The sequence below is a fragment of the Haliotis asinina genome, chromosome 13 (genome assembly GCF_037392515.1).
Source record: "Haliotis asinina isolate JCU_RB_2024 chromosome 13, JCU_Hal_asi_v2, whole genome shotgun sequence".
Taxonomy (NCBI): Eukaryota; Metazoa; Mollusca; class Gastropoda; order Lepetellida; family Haliotidae; genus Haliotis; species Haliotis asinina.
Window position 1 is genome coordinate 6,525,158 of NC_090292.1, and position 26,722 is coordinate 6,551,879.

The 26,722-nt window shown below is 39.5% G+C and overlaps 2 protein-coding genes across 2 annotated transcripts in view; one reads left to right on the top strand and one right to left on the bottom strand.

The window, feature by feature from the left end:
• Positions 1-23,874, bottom strand: LOC137260315 (WD40 repeat-containing protein SMU1). The gene is made up of 13 exons (XM_067797995.1): positions 23,784-23,874; positions 22,008-22,074; positions 13,240-13,383; positions 12,464-12,616; positions 11,306-11,456; positions 10,366-10,454; positions 9,060-9,200; positions 7,714-7,809; positions 6,077-6,204; positions 5,150-5,251; positions 4,016-4,208; positions 2,839-2,991; positions 1-2,409 (listed from the first exon to the last, which is right to left on the bottom strand). The coding sequence occupies exons 1-13, from the start codon at positions 23,807-23,809 to the stop codon at positions 2,311-2,313; spliced, it is 1,542 nt and encodes a 513-aa protein (XP_067654096.1). The 5' UTR covers positions 23,810-23,874; the 3' UTR covers positions 1-2,310.
• Positions 23,862-26,722, top strand: part of LOC137260316 (leucine-rich melanocyte differentiation-associated protein-like) — a 10,678-nt gene continuing 7,817 nt past the window's right edge. Inside the window, exons 1-2 of the mRNA XM_067797996.1 lie at positions 23,862-24,231; positions 25,425-25,564. Coding sequence (XP_067654097.1) covers positions 24,110-24,231; positions 25,425-25,564 — 262 coding nt within the window. The 5' untranslated portion in view covers positions 23,862-24,109. The remainder of the gene's footprint in view (positions 24,232-25,424; positions 25,565-26,722) is intronic.

The window sequence follows — 26,722 nt, forward strand, 5'->3', positions numbered from 1 at the left end:
TTTATGGTTCAGCTTCTTTATTATACAAGGTCACAACGTTTGGAGACAGATTCTAGTCTCTTCTTCAGGTGAAGTACACATAACAGTAGACTGATAACAATGGGTAACAAGATATACAGGTTTCTATTACTTGATGTACAGGCTTCGATTGATTGATGTACAGGCTTGTGTTGATTAGGTAAACGAGTTACAGGTAAAGATGTTTGGATAAAGATTAGTCACTGAGGATAAGGTGGTTCCATGCATTGGGTAAGACAACACCTCCGTCTCTATTGATTGAGGGATTGTTCCGCTTGATTGCAATGGCTTCTAGGAGCTTCCGGTTTTTTTTAAGTCATTGGGGTTCCTAACTAATGTCCTGGTGTTGTCCCAAACAATCTTGTGATTGGGGTTGTGCATGATGTGTTCACATAGAGCAGACTTCTGATCCAAATTTTGAACTGATGTTTTGTGTTCTTTTAACCTGATAGCCAGTGGTCGACCAGTTTCACCAATATGTCTCTTTACAACTGCATTGGATCTGGTAAATGCATCCTGCTGGATTGTTGCATTTAGGTGTTGTTGGCCTGTGCTGTGTTGTGACCTTGTATAATAAAGAAGTTGAACCATAAAGCACTTTTGGTTTGATTCCTCCAACTTCTAAATGCCTTTGAAACAACTGATTGATATTACCGAAACATCATAGACGTGTACAACTGCTGAACCCACCAACTGATGCAAACAAACCAACAGTTGAGTGAGCAAAAGTTTAGTTTTAGCTCACTTTTAGAATATTCTGGCCATGTAACAACAAATGTACCCCAGAAATGGGCTCCACACATTGCATCCATGTGGGGAACTGATCCCCGTTCTCAGAGTGACTTGCAAACGCTTTCACCACGAGGCTATCATACTGCCTGACAAACCAATAAACAAAATCTGGGTGACTTTTGCTTCCTTGCACACCTTAGTTATCTGTGTGACAAACAGGAAGTACCAAAGAAACAACACACGAAAGAAACACCAGCCAACAGCAGGACCTCATCCCTACCCCATGACTGTAATCAGAATCTTTGAAGCAAAAGCAACGTTTGGTGAGTTCAATAGTTTATTGGTCCATGAAGGATAAAGCTTCATTAAGATGTCATGAACATCTGGTGGAAAAAGTTACAAATTATGTACACATTCTGAAGATGGACACCTGCTGTATTCCACCTACCACTAAATCCTCCAGATCCACCTGCAGTTGTCCTCTCTGGACTCCATACGATGGATGCTCCAGGAAGGCTTATGGAGGTCAGCTGTATCAGATATACCATGCACCATGAGTGATTATTGGCTTGTCAGGCAAGTTTAATGCATTACTGTCTCATAGTCATTCACTTTCTCCAGAATCAACATTAAAAGGTTGCAATATGCAATGAACAAGAAGTTGTTATCCATAAAGTCTTATCATGCTGTATCATGTCCAATCAACCTCAAGAAGGAGGACTAAGATTTGTTTGTAGTCAAAAGATGTCAACATGGTACCATGATGATCATAAGCCTTTGATGAAGCCAGGGAGACATGATGACCTTATCAAGATCACATTATCAAATACGGTATTTGTGAATTCCATAAGTCCCTGTGTTCTGTTTTCTGAGCACATTCAATTTAAAGTTACACATAGTGTACACTTAATGGTTCTTTTCATGAGAAAGATATTCACATTGAAAATTTGCTGCTGTTTCTGGCCAAACGCCTTAAATGAAACTCCTAATCATTCTCTAATTCTATTAAACCAACAGATGACCAGTTTTGAAGATAAGAGATAAAAGATGCATGAGTAGTTAGTTGTACTTGGCACATCTGGATCATGCTAAGAGTTCACTGACTGATGTTCATTTATACTGTCTGGGCAGTTAAGCTAGGAAACAGTCTAACCTCGGACCATATTTCAAAGTCTTAAGCATTTAAATAATCAGTTAATAAGTTAATTCATGAAGTATATTTTCATCATTTATTTTAACAGAGATTGTTTTGAAAAGATTTGGTCAAACTGCCAAGCTCTATTTTTTCTTTAACAATTTGTTTAGTAAAACTATTCAAATGCTTTAGAAAAATAAACACATCATAAAAACAATAATAATTCATATTTTCAGAATACAGGGAAGATTTGCCTGAAGATTTATAATTCATAGTTCCATTGAGAAAATACAAACATTACAGGCACTGTCCAGTAGATGGACATTTCACTGTTACGTCAAATCAGCTTGCCAGAGTTCACGTAAGGTGTTGTTGAACCAGGAAGTCTCCCAATACAGATGCTCAAACACATATTCACACCACTGTCAAGGCTTCCACATCTTAAGAAGTCCATCTTCGGAATATGTTGATATTAAGTTCTGGTGAGGATGATGACAGATGCCAATCACATCCTTCTCATGTACCTGAAACAATATTTCATCAACATCAGTGTGGGGATCTTTAGGTTAGCATCGCGATTAAAATGGAATTTGTGTTGCATTACTAAATGTACAGTTCAACTGCAAAAATTGAACTTGGTCTTCTTTCAGGGATGCTTGTCCTCCAGCCAATCTTAATTTTCCACCCTTTTGTCAATACGTCGACCTTTTGCCAGTCTTCACTTTTTAGCCAGTCTCCCCACCTTTCTGTCAATCGCCCACTTTTTTGTCAAGATCTCTACCTTTTAGTCAATGTCTCCAACTTTTTCTCAGTCTCCCCACCTCTGAACAACACCAGCCTCACCAGTGACGTGATGTCTAAGCTTAATTCCCAATAGTGGTTGGAGTATGTGCTGTTAAAGCTGCTTCAGCCTCTGTCAGGGACAATTTATACTTCAGAAGTAATATACTCACTGTGAGAGTTCTCTCCAGTTTTCCAGTCGTCACACTGAAGCAGTACAGCACCATATCCTCTCCAACGCAGTAGATCCACTCCCCATGCGGAGATAGTGATGCACACACGAAATCTCCCCCCTCTCGCTTACCGCTGGAGAAACTACGCACAATCTGTAAGTATCACGTGTCAAATCAACAAACCAACTTCATTTGTTTGCCGTTGCTGCACACTCAGCAATATTTCAGCTGTATGACACGAGTCTGTAAATAATCGAGTCTAGATCAGAAAATCCAGTGAACAACAACATGAGCATCAATCTACAAAATGGGGTTACAATGACAACAAATCTGCAAGCCTGACCACTCAATCCCGATATTCACCTCTTAGGACAAGCATTTCATAAAGCAGACATACATGACACTGAACATGGTAATTGTTTAAAATAATCAGGATATATATATGTTCAGTGAACATACATAATGACAAGAATTTTTACATTTACTGGATTTGTCATAAATACATCTAATACTAGTTGGAACAAATGAGTGGTGAACCCTGTTTGTTCCAAAAGTCAGAATATACAGAGTCTGCGTCCAGAAAATAATGCTGAATATTCTGAAAAGAGTAGGATCACATAAAATTTGCCATTTCAGAAATTTGGTAATGACAACAACTGCCGATACTTCAGACCGGATGCCCAAGAAGTTTTGATGCAGTGTTTACGATTTTTGAGAGTTTGTTTTTATTCTGGACAGGTTCCCAAACAAACTCAAGAAAATAAAAGTTATGACACTTTGAATAAAGATTTTGAGAAATAAAATCATGAAAGTTCAGACAATTTTAAAATGATTCAACTTCCACAAAACAAAGCAAGCATTGTTGTCCCTTTTCAGATAATTTCTCAGTGTATTTGTTCCAGAAAGTTTCAAATCTAAGACAGTGCCCAAATATTTGTATTCAGTTATACTTTCAAAGTCATTATCTTCAATATTTACAGCATATATTGTTGACTTCGCTTTTCTAAAATCTATGATCATTTCATTCGTTTTGTGTAATTTGAAACCGGATCTTCATGGCTCTCTTTAAGCTTAATAAGTAATCAACATGTGCAAATAACATATCCACAGCATGTGTACAACGATTCAACAGGTGTTAGCTGACGTCCATTTGTAGGATCTCTCACATGCTACACACCTGACCCTGGAGGTTCATGATGACGACAGTGTTGGATCTGTTACACACAATGAACTGCTCCACGTTTCTGGGAAGTGGGTGAACGCTGTGCACTGTGATATCTGTACTGGTTGTACCACCGAGAGACTTGAAGGTGCTCTGACACTCGGTGGACTTAACATTCCACACTTTGACTGTACCATCTGAACTTGCGCTGAAAGTGTTGGGAGAACACAAGTGAACTTCAAAAAAAGCTATGTGCAGTGTTTCATTGGTTTGTAATTCAGTCCTGGGGACTGCACTCTGACATAGCAATCAATGAACTGTTGAATCTCTGGCACTCAACAGTGTGCTGAGGAAGGACAACTGGACTCACTGATGTGTATTCAAATATGTCAATATATTATAAACCAAATGTTACCGCAGTCTGCAACCTAATTGGCTGAAAACATTGATTGTATAGTATTCAATTCCTGGAAATTGCAAGACTGTTCAAGGCGTATTGACATGTAGAAATATCTCACACAATTGTATAGTTGTATTACCAGGGGTACTGTCACATATACTTGGAATGACGTCACAAATGAGCAGTTTCGGACAGCTGATGATACTTCACTGTTGTACCCGTTCTCAATGTAACTGAGTGCACACAGTAAACCACTGTGGACCTTTTGGTTTATTTTTGTGTTTACTGTGTTGATAAACATCATATGTTGTTTAGGTGACAATGGTTCCAAAAAAATTCCTGTGCTTCAAATACTCCATAAGACCCAGGAATTTGCTGACACATGATGTTTATCTCCTAAATAACACATGGACGAGAAACCTGAGGATAGCCGTCACAGATCAACTCAGAACCTTTCACTCATGATGATGACTTAGGCTCTGTTAATGCTGCACTCAGCTGTTTTCTAGGTATACGTGAGCAGTGTTTACGTATGGGCCTGACAATCCAGTGATTGACAGTATGAGCATCGATCTACACAATCACAACAAGAACACATCTTAGCAAAGTCAGTAAGCCTGCCCACTTCCCACTCATCATATCTGTTTTCAAAGCATGTGTTGTCCAAGAGGCATTCCTACCCAGATCTTCATGTGTCATGACAGCTGTGACACATAACTGAGCGTGGACAAAGATAGAGGTGAAGTTACCTGATGATGTGATGACTGTCTTGTGTGAACACTGCATCGTTAACGAAGGATGTGTGGCCTCTAAACTCCTTAAGTGTTTTACCCGACTTCAGACCATGTACTCTGAAAACAGAGAGCCACAGGTACAAATACACAACATAAGGCAAGGACTAGGGTCATTAACATTGCTAGAGTTGGGTGTGATTTAGTGAGGTTAGGGAGAGAGGTTTGATGTGATATGAGTGATCTTTTATGTGGGTGTTGATCTGAATGAGTGAGTGAGTGAGTGGGTGAGTAAGTGGTGTGAATGATTTTGGACATGTTGGTGAGTAAGTGAGCAACAGACGGAGGGTGTGTTGATGTAAGAGTGAGTTTTGATAAGTTAGTAAGTGATGGATTGAGTGAGACAAGGAGTGATTGTTGATGCAAGACAGATTTTGGATGTGTTTGAGAGAGAGTGAGTAAGGGAGAGAGCAAGTGAGCGTGAGCATTTGCTATCTGAGTGAGTGAGTGAGTGTCTGTTCATGTGAGCAAGTGAAGGTCTATGTGAGTGAGCAGATGAGAGTGTGATTGATTGCTCAGGTGGGTGGGTAGGCAAGCAAGCGAGTGAGGGCTTGTGCAATTGGTCCTGGATACATATTGCCCTGTCACCTCTCACGTTAGCAACAAGAGCACTGTCTGGGCATTGAACCAACCTTCACCCTCTTAAGGCCAACTCAGTGTCAAACTGGTGATCTAATTATTATCTAGCCAGGACTAACTACGTGGACTGATCTCACTGTTTACCACCAGACTGGATGAATATCAGTGTTTGATATGACTGATGTGTGAGTGAGTGAGTGAGTGAGTGAGTGAGTGAGAGAAGGAGTGAGTGAAGGAGTGAGTGAGTGAGTGAAGGATTGAGTTTTGATGAGAAGGAGAGGATGAATATCGATGAGCCTCACGTACCTGATAGTTTGGTCAAAGGAAGCACTGAGCAGCTGACTGTTGTCCTTGGCAAAGGTGATGGAGGTCACGCCCTTGTTGTGAGCCTTCTCAAACTTCCGAAGACACTGGCCAGTGAGAATCTTCCACACCTGAAGTCAAAAGGAAAGCTGTCACTAGGCAGAAATAATAAGTCTACTGCATTGTTTGGGGTTTGTTTTGTTGTTGTTTAAAGCCACACTCAGCAATATTCGGGCTATACAGTATCAGTCTATAACTAATGAGCAAAGGGGATCATATGAGGCAAAAAGCCCTGTCCTATCTTTGATGTCTTCATCAATCAATTTCAAAGTAAATGGCATTCCAGCTATATGAGAACAACTTAGTCTTGGCCTCACATTCCAGCATTAATACAAATCCATTTAATTGCCTCTTACAAGAAAATGCTCAAGGAACCTTAACCTCATCAGGATGAGAAAGCCACAAAGCTTGGGGTGCCTTGTGGCAGCAAGAGTTGTATACTCTAGGGCTGCAATGAATGCATTATTTCACAAATATGATACTATCACAAATATTTGGTAATGAATAAAGATTATAATTGATGCACAATATGGAAGGCCCATGTTGACAGTGTTAATTTGTCACAGTGACCTCTTGAAATTCAAATTTGGTATGCAGTATTTATTGTCAACGGCCTTGGCAAACTAACATCACATGCAATCGCAAGGCCAGTACATATTCCATTACTGCACATCTTTGATAAAGGTTCAAGTACAACACACTCCCTTAAAGTTAAACACTGTTAAAAATATCGTAAATATTCATTAAATGTAATTTTCTGAATAAAAATGCAATTTTCTGAATAAAATTGATATTTTACACTATCCTGACTCATACTTATTGTGCTTATCTCCTCCCTAAATTTGAAGATAGTGAAACACTTGAAATCCCCTTCATCGCATAGGAGGAGGAGACAAGCATAAAAAACATGTGTCAGGATAAGGAAAAATTATTTGGTTCTGGTGACCATGAATAACAAACTGAATTAATGATGGCTACAGTTTGATTCACCAAATACGTGAGTGAATTGTAACAGCCTTACTCTCAACGGAGATGAGATTGGTAATATGAAATGCTGTTGACACTGACGTCCAGTGATAGAGCATGAGCAATGACCTGTTGTGTGGATATGTGCACTATATGAATATCTTATAGTAATAGGAACAATGATAACAATACCCTACGGTTTTGTTAAAGCATCACACTCAGAGATAAAGATAGCTGCATTATCTTTTCTGTCCTGCTGATGTGCTGACAGGACTGATGCTCACCTTCATCTGACAGTCCTCCTCGGTGAGTGTGAGTGAGTTTAGTTTTATGCAGCACTCAGCAGTATTCAAGCCATATGGTGTCCGTCTGTAAGTCTGGACTAGACAATCCAGTGATCACCAGGATGAGCTTTGATCTGCACAACTGGGAACCAATGACATATGTCAACCAAGTCAGCAAGCCCGACCACCCAATTCCTTTTGTTGCCTCTTATGACAAGGGTAGTGGCCTCTTATGGCAAGCTTGAGCTGATGAAGGCCTATTCTACCACGGATCATCACATCACATGACAGTCGTCATCAAGGCGTATACCAACAGAGATACAGACTCACCTTTATTTTCCCATCCTGGGCCCCTGTAGCAAGCATTTCAGAGTCCCGGCTGAAGCTCATACATAAAACAGCATCGTCCATCATCATGAAGTTATCCTGAAGAAGCAAGGAATCCAGTGATCAACGTCATGAGCACTGTAATAACACTAAAGTCAATAGGCAACGTAGTTTGATATTTGATTTACCAATCTGCACGTTTGTTTTGTTGTTGAACACCACACTTAATAACATTCCTGCATTATGGCGGCTGTTTGTATATATCAGAGTCTGGACCAGACAATCCAATGGTTAACACAGACATTGATCTACAAACGTTAGCTACGATGACATGAGCCAACAAAGTCAGCCAGTCTGACCACACAATCACTGCTGGTCATCTCTTACAGCAAGCATGGATCAGACAGACCTGAGCAAAAAGCAGTGATAATAAAATAACATTAACATATTTTTATGCCGCACTCAGCAATATTCCAGCGACAGCAATATTCCGTAAATAAACGAGCATGGACCAGACAATCCAGTGTGACCCACTGCATCAATGTAGTGACTATCTACACAGCTGGGGTGAAATGACGTGTCATCGAGCATGACAACCCAACTCCATTAGTAGCCTCTTACGACACATCCTCGATATCTCCAGGGTATACATTCCGATAAGTCTCCACTATACCCTGCATGTATCTACGGTTCGTCAAGATAATTTTATTATCTCCCTTGGCTGGCTCCGTATTCTCACAGTAGCCAATCAGCTTAGCTGCCGTTACAACCTAGCTTGCCAGTGTCCACAAAGATAGCAGTTGCAACTGCGAAAGTTTGTTCACAGTGCGACTCACAATTTGGGGAAATCATGCAGACAAATTGACAGGTTTGAAACTTACGAAACTTTCGAAACGTAAAAATACAGGTACAAACTCTTTCTACCTCTTGCAGAGTACCCCCGCATCATTTGTACAGCCAAGTTTAATCTGTTAGATAATTTAAAAAGTGAAAGGGAGTTGTGAATGGTTCGCCCAACTTCCCAGCGTAAACACCTGATTGGGTAAAAAGCCAGGGAAGGAAGGTAATAAATTCACCTGGCAGGACCATAGATGCATCCAGGGTATAGTGGAGAAGTATCAGAACACAAGACATTACTGAAGATCAATTCTCATCCAGATCTTCACAAGCCAGTTCTGAGTAAAGTGCAAATTCTAGTGGTAATTTCTACTTCTTTAGTTGGGTTGAGTTCCATCCAGGATTCGAACACAGACCATCAGACATGGGCACCTAAGCACACAAAATCAGCCTCCTGACCTGCTCAGCCACTGCAGCTTCCATCTGGACAGTGAAGTGTGGAGGGAACTCACCTGTGCTTGATATCTCAAATCCTTCCTGATCTTGCCAGTGGTGAAATTCCACACTTCTATAAAGCCATCCACTGACCCTGTCACCAGGTACTGGCCATCAGGAGAAAACCTTGCACACTCTACATGGGCTTTCTGACCGAACTGCAACACAGGCATGAAAAACAGGTAGGGAACAGTGAGTGAGAAAGTGAGTTTAGATTTACACTGCACTCTTCAATATTCCAGCTATATGGCGACGTCTGTAAATAATCAAGCCTGGTCCAGACAATCCAGGGATCAATAGCATGAGTACTGATCTGTGCAAATGGGAACCGATGACATGTGTCAACCAAGTCAGCAAGTCTGACAAGCGATCCCGTTAGTCTTATGATAAGCAGAGTCACCTTTTATGGCAAGCATGGGTTTTTGAAGGACTATTCTACCCCGAATCTTCACGGATAGGCAACACAGACACAACACAGATAGGAAACACAGGTGCAAGACACAGGTTGGAAACACTGGATTCAGACACAAGCACAAGACACAGGTAGGAAACACAAGCATCAGACACAAGCAAAAACAAAACCATAGGCATCAGACACAGGAAACACTGGCAAGAGACACAGGTTGGAAACACAGGCACAAGACATGGGTAGGAAACAGGTAGGAAACATAGGCAGGACACACATACACAAGACACAGGTTAGAAACAGGCACAAGAAACAAGTAGGAAACACAGGAACACGACACAGGTATGAACCAGGTGCATGACACAGAGGAAATACAGGCATACAACACTGTTAAGAAACAGCTTCAGGCACAAGACATAGGTAGTAAACACAGACAGAAGACTCAGGTAGGACACAGGCACAAGACACAGGTGGAAACAGGCATAAGATCCAGATTGGAAAACAGGCATCAGACAGTTGCACAGGACACAAGTAGAAAACACAGTCACTTTTTCAGTATCTTCAGTCAAACTAAAACACCACATCTCTGTTTCATAGAGATGACATATTATTATGGGTACACAGACAACTGCCATACCATCACTACAGCTTCATGAAATGTGGCCTGGCACCCATTCAACAATGCCATCTTAGTGATATGATGATATGTAGTAACTCCTATACCTTAACACTAGTAACAGACTTAACAGTGTTAACATCTGACAATAATACCATTCTTAATGGCAACAGCATCATTCAGATTTATGTCTGTTAGTTAACACAGAACCATTGTTTAGGAATGAGAGTTACCTCCCTTATATAAGCATGCCCCCATCAGTCTCTAACACCAGACACAAGGGTAATGACCATGTGTGTACCTTGATTGTCTTGCTGAGCTGTGTGGGATACTTCTCTTCCTCCTGTTCCTTGACTGCAGCCTTGCCTCGGAACACATCAATGGTTGTGCCTGGAGTACACAATCATGCATGGGTTATAAGAAGCAACGAGTGGGAGGTACTAAATCCTGTGGCCTTAAAACACATTCATAGCTGTATCGGAAATACAAAATCATGTTTAAGGGAGATACTATTTTAGACCACAGCCTTGGAACACATCCCCAGTTGTACCTGGAATAGAGGATCAAGATTTTTTAAGGTTTCTTTGTGCAAAGATAGTCATTAGTTAATGTTAAGGCATGGCACTGTGAGTGAGTGAGTGAGTGAGTGAGTGAGTGAGTGAGTGAGTGAGTGAGTGAGTGAGTGAGTGAGTGAGTGAGTGAGTGAGTGTGAGTGAGTGTGAGTGAGTGAGAGTGAGTGTAGTTTATGCTGCACTCAGCAATATTCAAGCTTTATGGCGGCAAAATGACCGGTAATAAGGCTGTGACAATTAATAGATGGCAGAAATGACAACTATAGTTGCATTGATAGTATGTGTGCCTATCAATAGTTTAGTAAGTGACTGTATTTCGTTTTGGGATTTTTTTCATTGTTTTGGTGCAGACTTAAAAGGCAGATTCATTGAGTTTATGTCTTAACTGTCTACTTCATCTGGATTTAATGTTTCTCTTCAGTTCTTTAAAGAGACTAAAACTATTTCCATTTTATTTTTCATTTAATAAAAACCATACATTCATTTAGGAAATTACTTCAAATGAGACAAATTAAGCAGGAAAAAACTATGATTGGTTGGAATAGTATGTTGCAATAGATAATAAATATCACAATAACATGTTGCAATAATTGTTTCCCTTCCAATAGCCACTAGACAAAATACTGTGATCTACAGCTGACCCTGGTTGTAGGATGTTAACATGCCTACCTGGAGGTAGAAGACCTTGGTGCTGCTGCCACTTGAGAGCCTGTCCTAGAAGCGCCAGGAGACGGGAGGGTGGCACCACATTCACCTCGCCAGCCAGAGCTGTAGCAATGGCGTTGCGACGCTTTTCTTTAGTTTGGCCTTCTGGATAAGCCTACAAGGTGAAGTGAGTGAGTGAGTGTGTTGGGTTTTACACTGCTATAGCAATGTTCCAACAATATCATGGCAAGGGACACAAACAATGGGCTTCACAAATCGTACCCACATGAGGAATCAAACCTCAGCCTTTGGTGTGAGGAACTGGCACATTAACCAATAGGTTACTTTGTGGCTAAAGGATGAGCATAAACACAACATTTCAGGCACGCGTTTTCTAATTTGGTTTTGATGGTATTTCTGACTAGGTGGATTGAGAAGTGATCTGCAGGGGAGAGCCTCACCCCCTACACTTAAAAAGACAATGGAAACTCGCCTTTAAATGAAGTGTGCAACACCCCAAACCCCTCCTTTTCTCAATTATGTGCATCCCTCTTTCTCAAAAATCTGTATCCACCCCTGATTGTAAACTACAGGATCTAACTTGGTGTACTGCTGCAGGGGAAGAGGTGTGGTGTTTGGAGGCTTGAAGGTGGACAGTTTAGAGAGTAAGATTTTTGTAATATCCTTGTCTAACTAAAGCCACAACAACTCACACTATACCCATGTAACGCACAACCTTCACCCAATCCATGAATGTATCATCAGCAACCCAAATAGCCAATGATCTATTGACCCATGGCTAGTAAAGATCACATTCAGGTCAGCAAATATACACAGTCACTGGCCCGACTGGCGAGTGAATCTTCATGGGGTCTCCAAATAAATTATATATTACTCTATCCAACTTGTTAAGTTATAATACACTTTTAAATCATGCTAGATTAGGACCTGACAAAAATGTTTATCACACTGGCAGCACAATGATGAAACCTATGTCACGCTGTCAATAGCTTATTCTCAAACACATGCATCTTTTGGTAATCTTTTGCTACATTCAAATTTCAGATTTGTGAATTATTTTGTGCGCTACTTTCAGACATAACTAGCCCGACTGGCTAGCAAACTTTGGAAACTATTTCACACAGTAGTTACAGATGCAGCATAAGAACTAAAAAGACAAACCTCCCTGGGGTCAAAGTAGGACCTGGACAGCATGTTCTCAAGATGGATGTATCTGTCAGGCTGGTTGTGCTTCAACATGATCATTGGATCGGTCTGGCGGAGCAGCGACCTTGCTGCTCCCAGCTCACGCAGCTCAATCAACTCCAACACAATCTGAAACAATCACAGAAAAATGTCAGCTAAAGACTCTTTCTGTCATAATATCATTAAAAATTAAAAATTAAAAATAGTCTCAGTATGAAGAACTATGACAGGATACAAACCCAAGTGAAAATATCTGTCAAATTAACACAACATCATGTTATTCGTAACTGTGATTTTAAGAATGTTTGCCTGAATTGATAAAGATGTTAAACATTGTATCATCATACTGCATGCAATGAGATATGACAAAAATCAGAATTAATCACGTGCTATTTTCCTGTATCGTATCTACCTGTCACTGGCACTGAGTGTCAGCATGTACAGTTCTATGGCCAGTGGGAGACGGGACAGCACTCTAAGTTAGACTCTAAGGCCATATCTACCTGTCACTGGCACTGAGTGTCAGCATGTACAGTTCTATGGCCAGTGGGAGACGGGACAGTACTCTAAGTTAGACTCTAAGGCCATATCTACCTGTTCATACAGCTTGATCACCAATGGTAGTTCCTTTTGCTGATGAGTTAGTGCTGTTTAGGTTTAGTATTGTTGGTGTTTGATCTGCCTGTTCACACAGCACCATAACTACAGCTTGTTTCGCACTGATGCCACAATTTTATCATGCAATGAATTACCTGTTCGTACAGCTCTATCAGCTTGTTGTCTGGCAACTTGAGCGTCTGTATGGCCTGGAGGACCGTGTCCCAGTGGCCGCTGTTGATGTCACTCACAAAACTGTCCACTGAGTCTACAGTGTTCAGTGAGATACCACTCTCCTCCTGAAACAGATTCGTCTCATAGTTGACTTGATTGTCATTTCTAAATAACACCACATTCAGTTAACAAAATACAGACAGCTGAAATCTACTCCTATTTGCCTGACCTCTACAAGAATTAATTCATAACTACAAACACACTATGAATCAACTGTTGAAATAACCGATAAAGGAGAGGCAACATCTCAATAAGATACAAATGCTTCTTTGAAGAAAAAATATCCAAATTACATATAGCCATGTATATAGTATTATACATTATAGCTTTTATACGATAAAATGTTATGGATGGCAACTTCGTTATTGTTATTGTTATATTGTTATATTGTTATTGTTTCTGGGCTATTCCTTGCTCCTTCGTCAGGTGGATGAAGGACGAGGGGGCAAGGAATAGCCCAGAAACGCTGCGAAAATAATAAAGAAGAAGTTGACATCCGTAACATTTTGTCGTCTATTAAAATACCAACTTCTAAATACCTCTCAAGAACCTCATTATAGCTTTTATCCACAAAATGAAATAGTGTACAAAATTCTGTATACCTCAGTTATTTTATCCGTTTTTGTTTGTACACATGTAAAATCAAATTTATTGTGTGTTCACAAAAATTCAACGATATTTCTACACATCAGACTTATAAAATAGAAATTAAGTTTTCACATAAATATTTCTGTAACTTATGCAGGCATGTAGCTTCCCTATACCTCTAAATTAGTCTAAGGTAAGAATGAAGTAAAAGAAGTAACCTAGTGAACTGACTGGTAGAGTTCAGTGACTTGGATGATAGCAAGAAACTGTAAACCCCTTCATGTACTACTCTACTCATTGTAGTTATGCAGGCATGTAGCTTCCCTATACCTCTAAATTAGTCTAAGGTAAGAATGAAGTAAAAGAAGTAACCTAATGAACTGACTGGTAGAGTTCAGTGACTTGGATGATAGCAAGAAACTGTAAACCCCTTCATGTACTACTCTACTCATTGTAGTTATGCAGGCATGTAGCTTCCCTATACCTCTAAATTAGTCTAAGGTAAGAATGAAGTAAAAGAAGTAACCTAGTGAACTGACTGGTAGAGTTCAGTGACTTGGATGATAGCAAGAAACTGTAAACCCCTTCATGTACTACTCTACTCATTGTAGTTATGCAGACATGTAGCTTCCCTATACCTCTAAATTAGTCTAAGGTAAGAATGAAGTAAAAGAAGTAACCTAGTGAACTGACTGGTAGAGTTCAGTGACTTGGATGATAGCAAGAAACTGTAAACCCCTTCATGTACTACTCTACTCATTGTAGTTATGCAGGCATGTAGCTTCCCTATACCTCTAAATTAGTCTAAGGTAAGAATGAAGTAAAAGAAGTAACCTAATGAACTGACTGGTAGAGTTCAGTGACTTGGATGATAGCAAGAAACTGTAAACCCCTTCATGTACTACTCTACTCATTGTAGTTATGCAGGCATGTAGCTTCCCTATACCTCTAAATTAGTCTAAGGTAAGAATGAAGTAAAAGAAGTAACCTAGTGAACTGACTGGTAGAGTTCAGTGACTTGGATGATAGCAAGAAACTGTAAACCCCTTCATGTACTACTCTACTCATTGTAGTTATGCAGACATGTAGCTTCCCTATACCTCTAAATTAGTCTAAGGTAAGAATGAAGTAAAAGAAGTAACCTAATGAACTGACTGGTAGAGTTCAGTGACTTGGATGATAGCAAGAAACTGTAAACCCCTTCATGTACTACTCTACTCATTGTAGTTATGCAGGCATGTAGCTTCCCTATACCTCTAAATTAGTCTAAGGGTAAGAATGAAGTAAAAGAAGTAACCTAGTGAACTGACTGGTAGAGTTCAGTGACTTGGATGATAGCAAGAAACTGTAAACCCCTTCATGTACTACTCTACTCATTGTAGTTATGCAGGCATGTAGCTTCCCTATACCTCTAAATTAGTCTAAGGGTAAGAATGAAGTAAAAGAAGTAACCTAGTGAACTGACTGGTAGAGTTCAGTGACTTGGATGATAGCAAGAAACTGCAAACCCCTTCATGTACTACTCTACTCATTGTAGTTATGCAGACATGTAGCTTCCCTATACCTCTAAATTAGTCTAAGGTAAGAATGAAGTAAAAGAAGTAACCTAATGAACTGACTGGTAGAGTTCAGTGACTTGGATGATAGCAAGAAACTGTAAACCCCTTCATGTACTACTCTACTCATTGTAGTTATGCAGGCATGTAGCTTCCCTATACCTCTAAATTAGTCTAAGGTAAGAATGAAGTAAAAGAAGTAACCTAGTGAACTGACTGGTAGAGTTCAGTGACTTGGATGATAGCAAGAAACTGTAAACCCCTTCATGTACTACTCTACTCATTGTAGTTATGCAGGCATGTAGCTTCCCTATACCTCTAAATTAGTCTAAGGGTAAGAATGAAGTAAAAGAAGTAACCTAGTGAACTGACTGGTAGAGTTCAGTGACTTGGATGATAGCAAGAAACTGTAAACCCCTTCATGTACTACTCTACTCATTGTAGTTATGCAGGCATGTAGCTTCCCTATACCTCTAAATTAGTCTAAGGGTAAGAATGAAGTAAAAGAAGTAACCTAGTGAACTGACTGGTAGAGTTCAGTGACTTGGATGATAGCAAGAAACTGCAAACCCCTTCATGTACTACTCTACTCATTGTAGTTATGCAGACATGTAGCTTCCCTATACCTCTAAATTAGTCTAAGGTAAGAATGAAGTAAAAGAAGTAACCTAGTGAACTGACTGGTAGAGTTCAGTGACTTGGATGATAGCAAGAAACTGTAAACCCCTTCATGTACTACTCTACTCATTGTAGTTATGCAGACATGTAGCTTCCCTATACCTCTAAATTAGTCTAAGGTAAGAATGAAGTAAAAGAAGTAACCTAATGAACTGACTGGTAGAGTTCAGTGACTTGGATGATAGCAAGAAACTGTAAACCCCTTCATGTACTACTCTACTCATTGTAGTTATGCAGGCATGTAGCTTCCCTATACCTCTAAATTAGTCTAAGGTAAGAATGAAGTAAAAGAAGTAACCTAATGAACTGACTGGTAGAGTTCAGTGACTTGGATGATAGCAAGAAACTGTAAACCCCTTCATGTACTACTCTACTCATTGTAGTTATGCAGACATGTAGCTTCCCTATACCTCTAAATTAGTCTAAGGTAAGAATGAAGTAAAAGAAGTAACCTAATGAACTGACTGGTAGAGTTCAGTGACTTGGATGATAGCAAGAAACTGTAAACCCCTTCATGTACTACTCTACTCATTGTAGTTATGCAGACATGTAGCTTCCCTATACCTCTAAATTAGTCTAAGGTAAGAATGAAGTAAAAGAAGTAACCTAATGAACTGACTGGTAGAGTTCAGTGACTTGGATGATAGCAAGAAACTGTAAACCCCTTCATGTACTACTCTACTCATTGTAGTTATGCAGACATGTAGCTTCCCTATACCTCTAAATTAGTCTAAGGTAAGAATGAAGTAAAAGAAGTAACCTAATGAACTGACTGGTAGAGTTCAGTGACTTGGATGATAGCAAGAAACTGTAAACCCCTTCATGTACTACTCTACTCATTGTAGTTATGCAGACATGTAGCTTCCCTATACCTCTAAATTAGTCTAAGGTAAGAATGAAGTAAAAGAAGTAACCTAATGAACTGACTGGTAGAGTTCAGTGACTTGGATGATAGCAAGAAACTGTAAACCCCTTCATGTACTACTCTACTCATTGTAGTTATGCAGACATGTAGCTTCCCTATACCTCTAAATTAGTCTAAGGTAAGAATGAAGTAAAAGAAGTAACCTAATGAACTGACTGGTAGAGTTCAGTGACTTGGATGATAGCAAGAAACTGTAAACCCCTTCATGTACCACTCTACTCATTGTAGTTATGCAGGCATGTAGCTTCCCTATACCTCTAAATTAGTCTAAGGGTAAGAATGAAGTAAAAGAAGTAACCTAGTGAACTGACTGGTAGAGTTCAGTGACTTGGATGATAGCAAGAAACTGTAAACCCCTTCATGTACTACTCTACTCATTGTAGTTATGCAGACATGTAGCTTCCCTATACCTCTAAATTAGTCTAAGGGTAAGAATGAAGTAAAAGAAGTAACCTAGTGAACTGACTGGTAGAGTTCAGTGACTTGGATGATAGCAAGAAACTGTAAACCCCTTCATGTACTACTCTACTCATTGTAGTTATGCAGACATGTAGCTTCCCTATACCTCTAAATTAGTCTAAGGTAAGAATGAAGTAAAAGAAGTAACCTAATGAACTGACTGGTAGAGTTCAGTGACTTGGATGATAGCAAGAAACTGTAAACCCCTTCATGTACCACTCTACTCATTGTAGTTATGCAGACATGTAGCTTCCCTATACCTCTAAATTAGTCTAAGGGTAAGAATGAAGTAAAAGAAGTAACCTAGTGAACTGACTGGTAGAGTTCAGTGACTTGGATGATAGCAAGAAACTGTAAACCCCTTCATGTACTACTCTACTCATTGTAGTTATGCAGGCATGTAGCTTCCCTATACCTCTAAATTAGTCTAAGGTAAGAATGAAGTAAAAGAAGTAACCTAGTGAACTGACTGGTAGAGTTCAGTGACTTGGATGATAGCAAGAAACTGCAAACCCCTTCATGTACTACTCTACTCATTGTAGTTATGCAGACATGTAGCTTCCCTATACCTCTAAATTAGTCTAAGGTAAGAATGAAGTAAAAGAAGTAACCTAATGAACTGACTGGTAGAGTTCAGTGACTTGGATGATAGCAAGAAACTGTAAACCCCTTCATGTACCACTCTACTCATTGTAGTTATGCAGGCATGTAGCTTCCCTATACCTCTAAATTAGTCTAAGGGTAAGAATGAAGTAAAAGAAGTAACCTAGTGAACTGACTGGTAGAGTTCAGTGACTTGGATGATAGCAAGAAACTGTAAACCCCTTCATGTACCACTCTACTCATTGTAGTTATGCAGGCATGTAGCTTCCCTATACCTCTAAATTAGTCTAAGGGTAAGAATGAAGTAAAAGAAGTAACCTAGTGAACTGACTGGTAGAGTTCAGTGACTTGGATGATAGCAAGAAACTGTAAACCCCTTCATGTACTACTCTACTCATTGTAGTTATGCAGGCATGTAGCTTCCCTATACCTCTAAATTAGTCTAAGGGTAAGAATGAAGTAAAAGAAGTAACCTAATGAACTGACTGGTAGAGTTCAGTGACTTGGATGATAGCAAGAAACTGTAAACCCCTTCATGTACTACTCTACTCATTGTAGTTATGCAGGCATGTAGCTTCCCTATACCTCTAAATTAGTCTAAGGGTAAGAATGAAGTAAAAGAAGTAACCTAGTGAACTGACTGGTAGAGTTCAGTGACTTGGATGATAGCAAGAAACTGTAAACCCCTTCATGTACTACTCTACTCATTGTAGTTATGCAGGCATGTAGCTTCCCTATACCTCTAAATTAGTCTAAGGTAAGAATGAAGTAAAAGAAGTAACCTAGTGAACTGACTGGTAGAGTTCAGTGACTTGGATGATAGCAAGAAACTGTAAACCCCTTCATGTACCACTCTACTCATTGTAGTTATGCAGACATGTAGCTTCCCTATACCTCTAAATTAGTCTAAGGTAAGAATGAAGTAAAAGAAGTAACCTAGTGAACTGACTGGTAGAGTTCAGTGACTTGGATGATAGCAAGAAACTGTAAACCCCTTCATGTACCACTCTACTCATTGTAGTTATGCAGACATGTAGCTTCCCTATACCTCTAAATTAGTCTAAGGTAAGAATGAAGTAAAAGAAGTAACCTAGTGAACTGACTGGTAGAGTTCAGTGACTTGGATGATAGCAAGAAACTGTAAACCCCTTCATGTACTACTCTACTCATTGTAGTTATGCAGACATGTAGCTTCCCTATACCTCTAAATTAGTCTAAGGTAAGAATGAAGTAAAAGAAGTAACCTAATGAACTGACTGGTAGAGTTCAGTGACTTGGATGATAGCAAGAAACTGTAAACCCCTTCATGTACTAATCTACTCATTGTAGTTATGCAGACATGTAGCTTCCCTATACCTCTAAATTAGTCTAAGGTAAGAATGAAGTAAAAGAAGTAACCTAATGAACTGACTGGTAGAGTTCAGTGACTTGGATGATAGCAAGAAACTGTAAACCCCTTCATGTACTACTCTACTCATTGTAGTTATGCAGACATGTAGCTTCCCTATACCTCTAAATTAGTCTAAGGTAAGAATGAAGTAAAAGAAGTAACCTAATGAACTGACTGGTAGAGTTCAGTGACTTGGATGATAGCAAGAAACTGTAAACCCCTTCATGTACTAATCTACTCATTGTAGTTATGCAGACATGTAGCTTCCCTATACCTCTAAATTAGTCTAAGGTAAGAATGAAGTAAAAGAAGTAACCTAATGAACTGACTGGTAGAGTTCAGTGACTTGGATGATAGCAAGAAACTGTAAACCCCTTCATGTACTACTCTACTCATTGTAGTTATGCAGGCATGTAGCTTCCCTATACCTCTAAATTAGTCTAAGGTAAGAATGAAGTAAAAGAAGTAACCTAGTGAACTGACTGGTAGAGTTCAGTGACTTGGATGATAGCAAGAAACTGTAAACCCCTTCATGTACTACTCTACTCATTGTAGTTATGCAGGCATGTAGCTTCCCTATACCTCTAAATTAGTCTAAGGTAAGAATGAAGTAAAAGAAGTAACCTAGTGAACTGACTGGTAGAGTTCAGTGACTTGGATGATAGCAAGAAACTGTAAACCCCTTCATGTACTACTCTACTCATTGTAGTTATGCAGACATGTAGCTTCCCTATACCTCTAAATTAGTCTAAGGTAAGAATGAAGTAAAAGAAGTAACCTAGTGAACTGACTGGTAGAGTTCAGTGACTTGGATGATAGCAAGAAACTGTAAACCCCTTCATGTACTACTCTACTCATTGTAGTTATGCAGGCATGTAGCTTCCCTATACCTCTAAATTAGTCTAAGGTAAGAATGAAGTAAAAGAAGTAACCTAATGAACTGACTGGTAGAGTTCAGTGACTTGGATGATAGCAAGAAACTGTAAACCCCTTCATGTACTACTCTACTCATTGTAGTTATGCAGACATGTAGCTTCCCTATACCTCTAAATTAGTCTGAGGTAAGAATGAAGTAAAAGAAGTAACCTAGTGAACTGACTGGTAGAGTTCAGTGACTTGGATGATAGCAAGAAACTGTAAACCCCTTCATGTACTACTCTACTCATTGTAGTTATGCAGACATGTAGCTTCCCTATACCTCTAAATTAGTCTAAGGTAAGAATGAAGTAAAAGAAGTAACCTAGTGAACTGACTGGTAGAGTTCAGTGACTTGGATGATAGCAAGAAACTGTAAACCCCTTCATGTACTACTCTACTCATTGTAGTTATGCAGGGATGTAGCTTCCCTATACCTCTAAATTAGTCTAAGGTAAGAATGAAGTAAAAGAAGTAACCTAGTGAACTGACTGGTAGAGTTCAGTGACTTGGATGATAGCAAGAAACTGCAAACCCCTTCATGTACTACTCTACTCATTGTAGTTATGCAGGCATGTAGCTTCCCTATACCTCTAAATTAGTCTAAGGTAAGAATGAAGTAAAAGAAGTAACCTAATGAACTGACTGGTAGAGTTCAGTGACTTGGATGATAGCAAGAAACTGTAAACCCCTTCATGTACTACTCTACTCATTGTAGTTATGCAGGCATGTAGCTTCCCTATACCTCTAAATTAGTCTAAGGTAAGAATGAAGTAAAAGAAGTAACCTAGTGAACTGACTGGTAGAGTTCAGTGACTTGGATGATAGCAAGAAACTGTAAACCCCTTCATGTACTACTCTACTCATTGTAGTTATGCAGACATGTAGCTTCCCTATACCTCTAAATTAGTCTAAGGTAAGAATGAAGTAAAAGAAGTAACCTAGTGAACTGACTGGTAGAGTTCAGTGACTTGGATGATAGCAAGAAACTGTAAACCCCTTCATGTACTACTCTACTCATTGTAGTTATGCAGACATGTAGCTTCCCTATACCTCTAAATTAGTCTAAGGTAAGAATGAAGTAAAAGAAGTAACCTAGTGAACTGACTGGTAGAGTTCAGTGACTTGGATGATAGCAAGAAACTGTAAACCCCTTCATGTACTACTCTACTCATTGTAGTTATGCAGGCATGTAGCTTCCCTATACCTCTAAATTAGTCTAAGGTAAGAATGAAGTAAAAGAAGTAACCTAGTGAACTGACTGGTAGAGTTCAGTGACTTGGATGATAGCAAGAAACTGTAAACCCCTTCATGTACTACTCTACTCATTGTAGTTATGCAGACATGTAGCTTCCCTATACCTCTAAATTAGTCTAAGGTAAGAATGAAGTAAAAGAAGTAACCTAGTGAACTGACTGGTAGAGTTCAGTGACTTGGATGATAGCAAGAAACTGTAAACCCCTTCATGTACTACTCTACTCATTGTAGTTATGCAGGGATGTCTGGTCAAGATTTGAAGAGCCAGAACCTCAAAGGTCTTAATGTGGTATCATTGTGCTGTGCACTGATTATTACCTGAAGTATGGAGAGAGTTCTCAGGAGGTTGTTTTCTTTCAGGTATTGCTCAATGAGCCTCACAACACTAAAATCAAACCAAATAATGATCATGTTCAAGCAATCAAAGAGGCAACTAAATATATACGGTGGAAGCTGTCAAAAATGACATCAGTCCAGTTCTGCAAGTTGTCAACACTGGCATATAATCTCATCCGTGGCTACTACATGTATCATCAGCTCCATAATCTGGCACATTGTCTAAACAGGATTATTTCTTCAGTCCTAGTGAGTGCCAGTTTTGACAGCTTCCACTGTACAGTGAAGGATCAAACGTCAAAACTCCATAGGGCTACTAAAGACAAAATGTTGACTGGATGGAATCTAGATGAACAAGTACTAAATACAGGTGGTCTTTGCTCTGTTGTATGGTCTGCCATGGAGCCAATTGTCATGACTATCTATGAGATAGAGTAGATGCTATATGAATACTCAGTGTAAGGCTGCTGTTCACTGAAAGTAGTTTTTAGCACTAATTGGCACAGGCTGCCACCTGTCGCTCTTTCTTCACTTAGGGTCTTGGTGAATTTGGGGTAGTAGCGGTCTGGCCGATTTCTGCCCTTGGACCCAGATAATATCCTTGGGTCACCGTTTTTCGCTCTCATAAAAAACAAGTGCTGATAACAGAATAAGCATATGGCCATACCTACTAGTTAATATGATGTATTTGATTCCTTATCATTGATTAATGTGTTTGAAAATGAAGTGAAAGGTTTTGCGTTAGCTTCGGCAGACTCATAGCCACCATGATACTCTGGACTCTGGGTTGACGTTACCTATTTTCGCTCCCCTCACTGGCAAGCTATTTATGTCATGCACTACATACTGCAGGGGTATCCAATCACAAAGTGAAATTATTAAACTTGAATTAAGGTGGCCGACTATTTCTGTTAACTTTTACATATCTAAAAATGTTCTAATACAAAGTTTACTTAGAAACAATTTACTGGTATTAGGGACCTCTGGTTAAAAAATCACACATTTCAAAAATTGTTTCCATAACTCAACTTTTGTGCACTGATCCTCAGCATTTTGTTGCTTGAGCAGCAGTGGTACAATGCTTGTTTCAGTGTTTGTAAACAATACACATGTCATAAATTCTCATAGATTTCGGGATTCAAAACGGCTGAGCGAAAATTGGGTTTGGGTGAAAATGAGTAACGGTACGATAATTATGTGGAACAGTTATCTCCCTTCGAAACGCGATTTCTAATATTGAAACAAGTGTATGGAGCAAAGACGATAGTGCAAACAAAGCCCAGCTAGGATGTAACTTACCAGCCGTAGCAACAGCCAGCCACCATCTTTTGCGATAATTAGGTTTTGGGGTTAGGGTAAGGCACCCTTTACGATCATAAGGGTTAGGGCTTGTGGGGTTGGGTCTGGTACCCTTACCGGTCTTTAGAGCGCTAATTATTCTGAACGAGTGCGCCCCGGAAAATGCAGTACTGCCTAAAGCCCCGATTCAGTGCCCCGCAGTGTATGGTAACGTGACTCATGCGCTAGGCTGATATGATGAGAAAGAAACCCCAAGCATTTTAAGATCCTTCTAAAACAATGCCGGCATCTCGCTCATGTGTATCGCATTTATGAGTGCATAAAGAGTTCTCTGCTTGAAACACATCTCATCACTTATAACACATATCATGCAAAACCTATTTTGGTAAGGTTTACCTATAGATTAATTTGCATGTATGCATGTCATGCGGCATTCAATGCATTAATGTTCATACTTACTCCGCTGACTCGATTTCCACCGCCATGTTTCTTCACGAATCTCGAACAAACGCGTTGCATCTCGGAAGGTCTCGCTTCGAAGTCATGTGATAAACAAAATGGTGGCTGCCATGTCGCTGTCACTGTTAGTGTTAAATGACTGTAAACCGTGCGGCATGGAATCTAACACCCATGGAAAGGATTAGAACTACTCAGTTCCATTCGTTTCTATGTTTCATTTAATTAGATTCAAGTAACAACCCTTGGTTCAAGTGACAAGTTCTATTTTTATCACTGACAGTTTTCGTCAGCTGTCACATCTGTCACGATATCGCCCTGTCGTAGAAATGGCAGAATCAAAGAGAAGATGGACACTGGCATATCTTGACTTAGTTGAAGTTCCCTTTGATCTTGCTGAAAAATATGGAGGAATGATCGAGGAACTGGATTTGAGCTACAACCGAGTGACGTATCCTTGTTTACACAGACATCCCCGATACATGTCGATAACATATTATTGGTTGAATATCGATCAATGTAGCTGTTTCGCAAAATCTTTTGTTCAAGTGATTGCATTTTCTTCTGTCAGTTCAAGATGAAAACCAACAAAATGGTCTGTGTTAGGTCAATCAAAGGTGTTTTGGAAAGAGTTCCGCCCGTACGCCCCTTGTTTTAGATGGTAAATTTTATGTAGGGGGAGCCCTTCCCAGTGTAATATTCCAACACTGACTTAAATTCATTGACTGTTTTTATACCTGTTCCAGTATACTGAATATATATTTAGGTTGAGGTATGCATGTCAGTTTGTAATTTGGGTTTCTGAGGGCCATGGGTGGAACTAGTTCATATGACAACAGACCAGTGGGCTAAGATTTTAAGAATTTTTCACTCATATAAGAATTTGCCTGCATGTTTTTGTGTGGGTGCTGTACTAGCCCAAGTTTTATAGTGCAAGTGTGGGTTTAAGGCAGTATTTAAGATTTTTTCGCTCATATGACAATGTGCATGCATGGATACCCAATTCAGATACAGTAAGCTGACTTGGAGCCAACCAGTCCTTACTATACCTATTAATGCTGAGTGCCAGGCTGGGACCAACAAGTGCCATATTTTAATGTCATTGGTATGATGTGGCTGAGAACTGAACCCACATTAATGACATGATTCCTAACAAAGATGAAAATAATTCACATTTCCTTATAATGCGATATGAATGCATGTAAATTCAGATGTAACCCTGCTAAGTGTTTCAGTTCCTCCATTTCATGATTGTTACTGGTTAATTAAGAAAATTAGCAGTGATTTATATCATGAGAATACACTCTGATTATCAAGTCCTTGAAGGGCATTTAGAAGTGAAATACATAAGAATGAAGATTTTATGGATATCAACTTCTTTATTATGAGAAGACAATGTTTCGGAGTTAATGCTTACTCCTTCATCAGGTGATTGTGTTCTCATAATAAAGGAGTTGATATCCATAAAAATCTTCATTCTTACACTCTGATTATGATTATTTTAATTCTGCCTGTTTTCATAATCCTTGAGTTCAAATGAACTACATGGGAAATGAAAGATTCAGCCCGATCAGAGACCATAAATTTGTTTCTGCATGGTCATACTTGAAAACATTGTGCCTGCTTTTTCCTTATCTTTGCCAGAGATTTACGTTTTATGAGTGACTTCCCCAGAGTGTCGACTCTGATCCTTGATCACAACAACATCAGCTGCCAGGTGAAACTGCCACATCTTCCCCAGCTCAACACACTGTGGGTTAACCACAACAAGATAAAAAACCTGGGTATGTGAGTGAGTTTAGTTTTATGCTGCACTCAAAAGTATTCCAGCTGTATGGCAGCGGTCCGTAAATAATCGAGTCTGGACCAGACAATCCAGTGATCAACAACATTAGCATTGATCTGCACAATAGGGAACCGAAGATGTGATGACCAAGTCAGCGAGCCTGACCACCCGATCCCGTTTATCACCTCTTACGATAAGCATAGTCGCCTTTTATGGCAAGTATGGGTTGTTGAAGGCCTTTTCTACCCTGGGACCTTCACGAGTCACCTGGGTATATAAAAACCATATTACATTTTACAGTAGGCATGGTATCAATATGTACCAACAAATTAGTTGTACTGAGACCATGATAAATAGCGAAAATCTTTACAGTATTTTGTGAAACCTTTCAAAGTATTTGTATAAGAAATGTTGTTGAGCAGGCTTATCGTATTTCATCATGATGTAGTGAACCAAATTTTATCTGTCATTTATTATGGGGAGGACCCATGAAGGACTGAGTTAGAATTTGTCTTTAGCAAAGCAATGCTTATCATATGAGGTGACATACAGGATCGGGTGGTCAGACTCACTGACTTTTTTCACACATCATTGTATTGGAATTGTGTGGGTCAGTGCTCATGATGTTGATCACTGGATTGTCTGCTCAAGATCCAGTTATTTACATTTTACATGTAGACATTGTGTCAGTGTGTTTTAGATTTATAGCCTTAAAGTATACAGAATTATAATATTATTTATATAGGTGTTGAGATGTAGTGACACCCCAACATGACAGGTTTTCTGCTTAACTGCAGCCCTAGAAACATTGGACCACTTCACTATCAGGTGACGTGTGTCTATCTTTACTCCATTCAAGGATGTTGTGCAACCCCAGTGTACAGAGGAGTTTGATACAATGATGTACACGAAATGTTGTGCAATGTATTCTGAGTGCTGATAGGTCATTTAGTCTCTGTTTTGTTTTGCTGTAACCAACATGACTCAGACTCAGGCACCTTATCTCAGTTATCTCCCTTCCATTTTTTGTGAAATACATGGAGGCTGAGTGGGTTGGATGACAATTTGTGTGGGTGATCAGGTGCCTTAGCGTGTGGGTTCAAAATCCAGATGGGTCTCAACCTAACAAAAGAACTAGAATCTTTAATTTACTGAA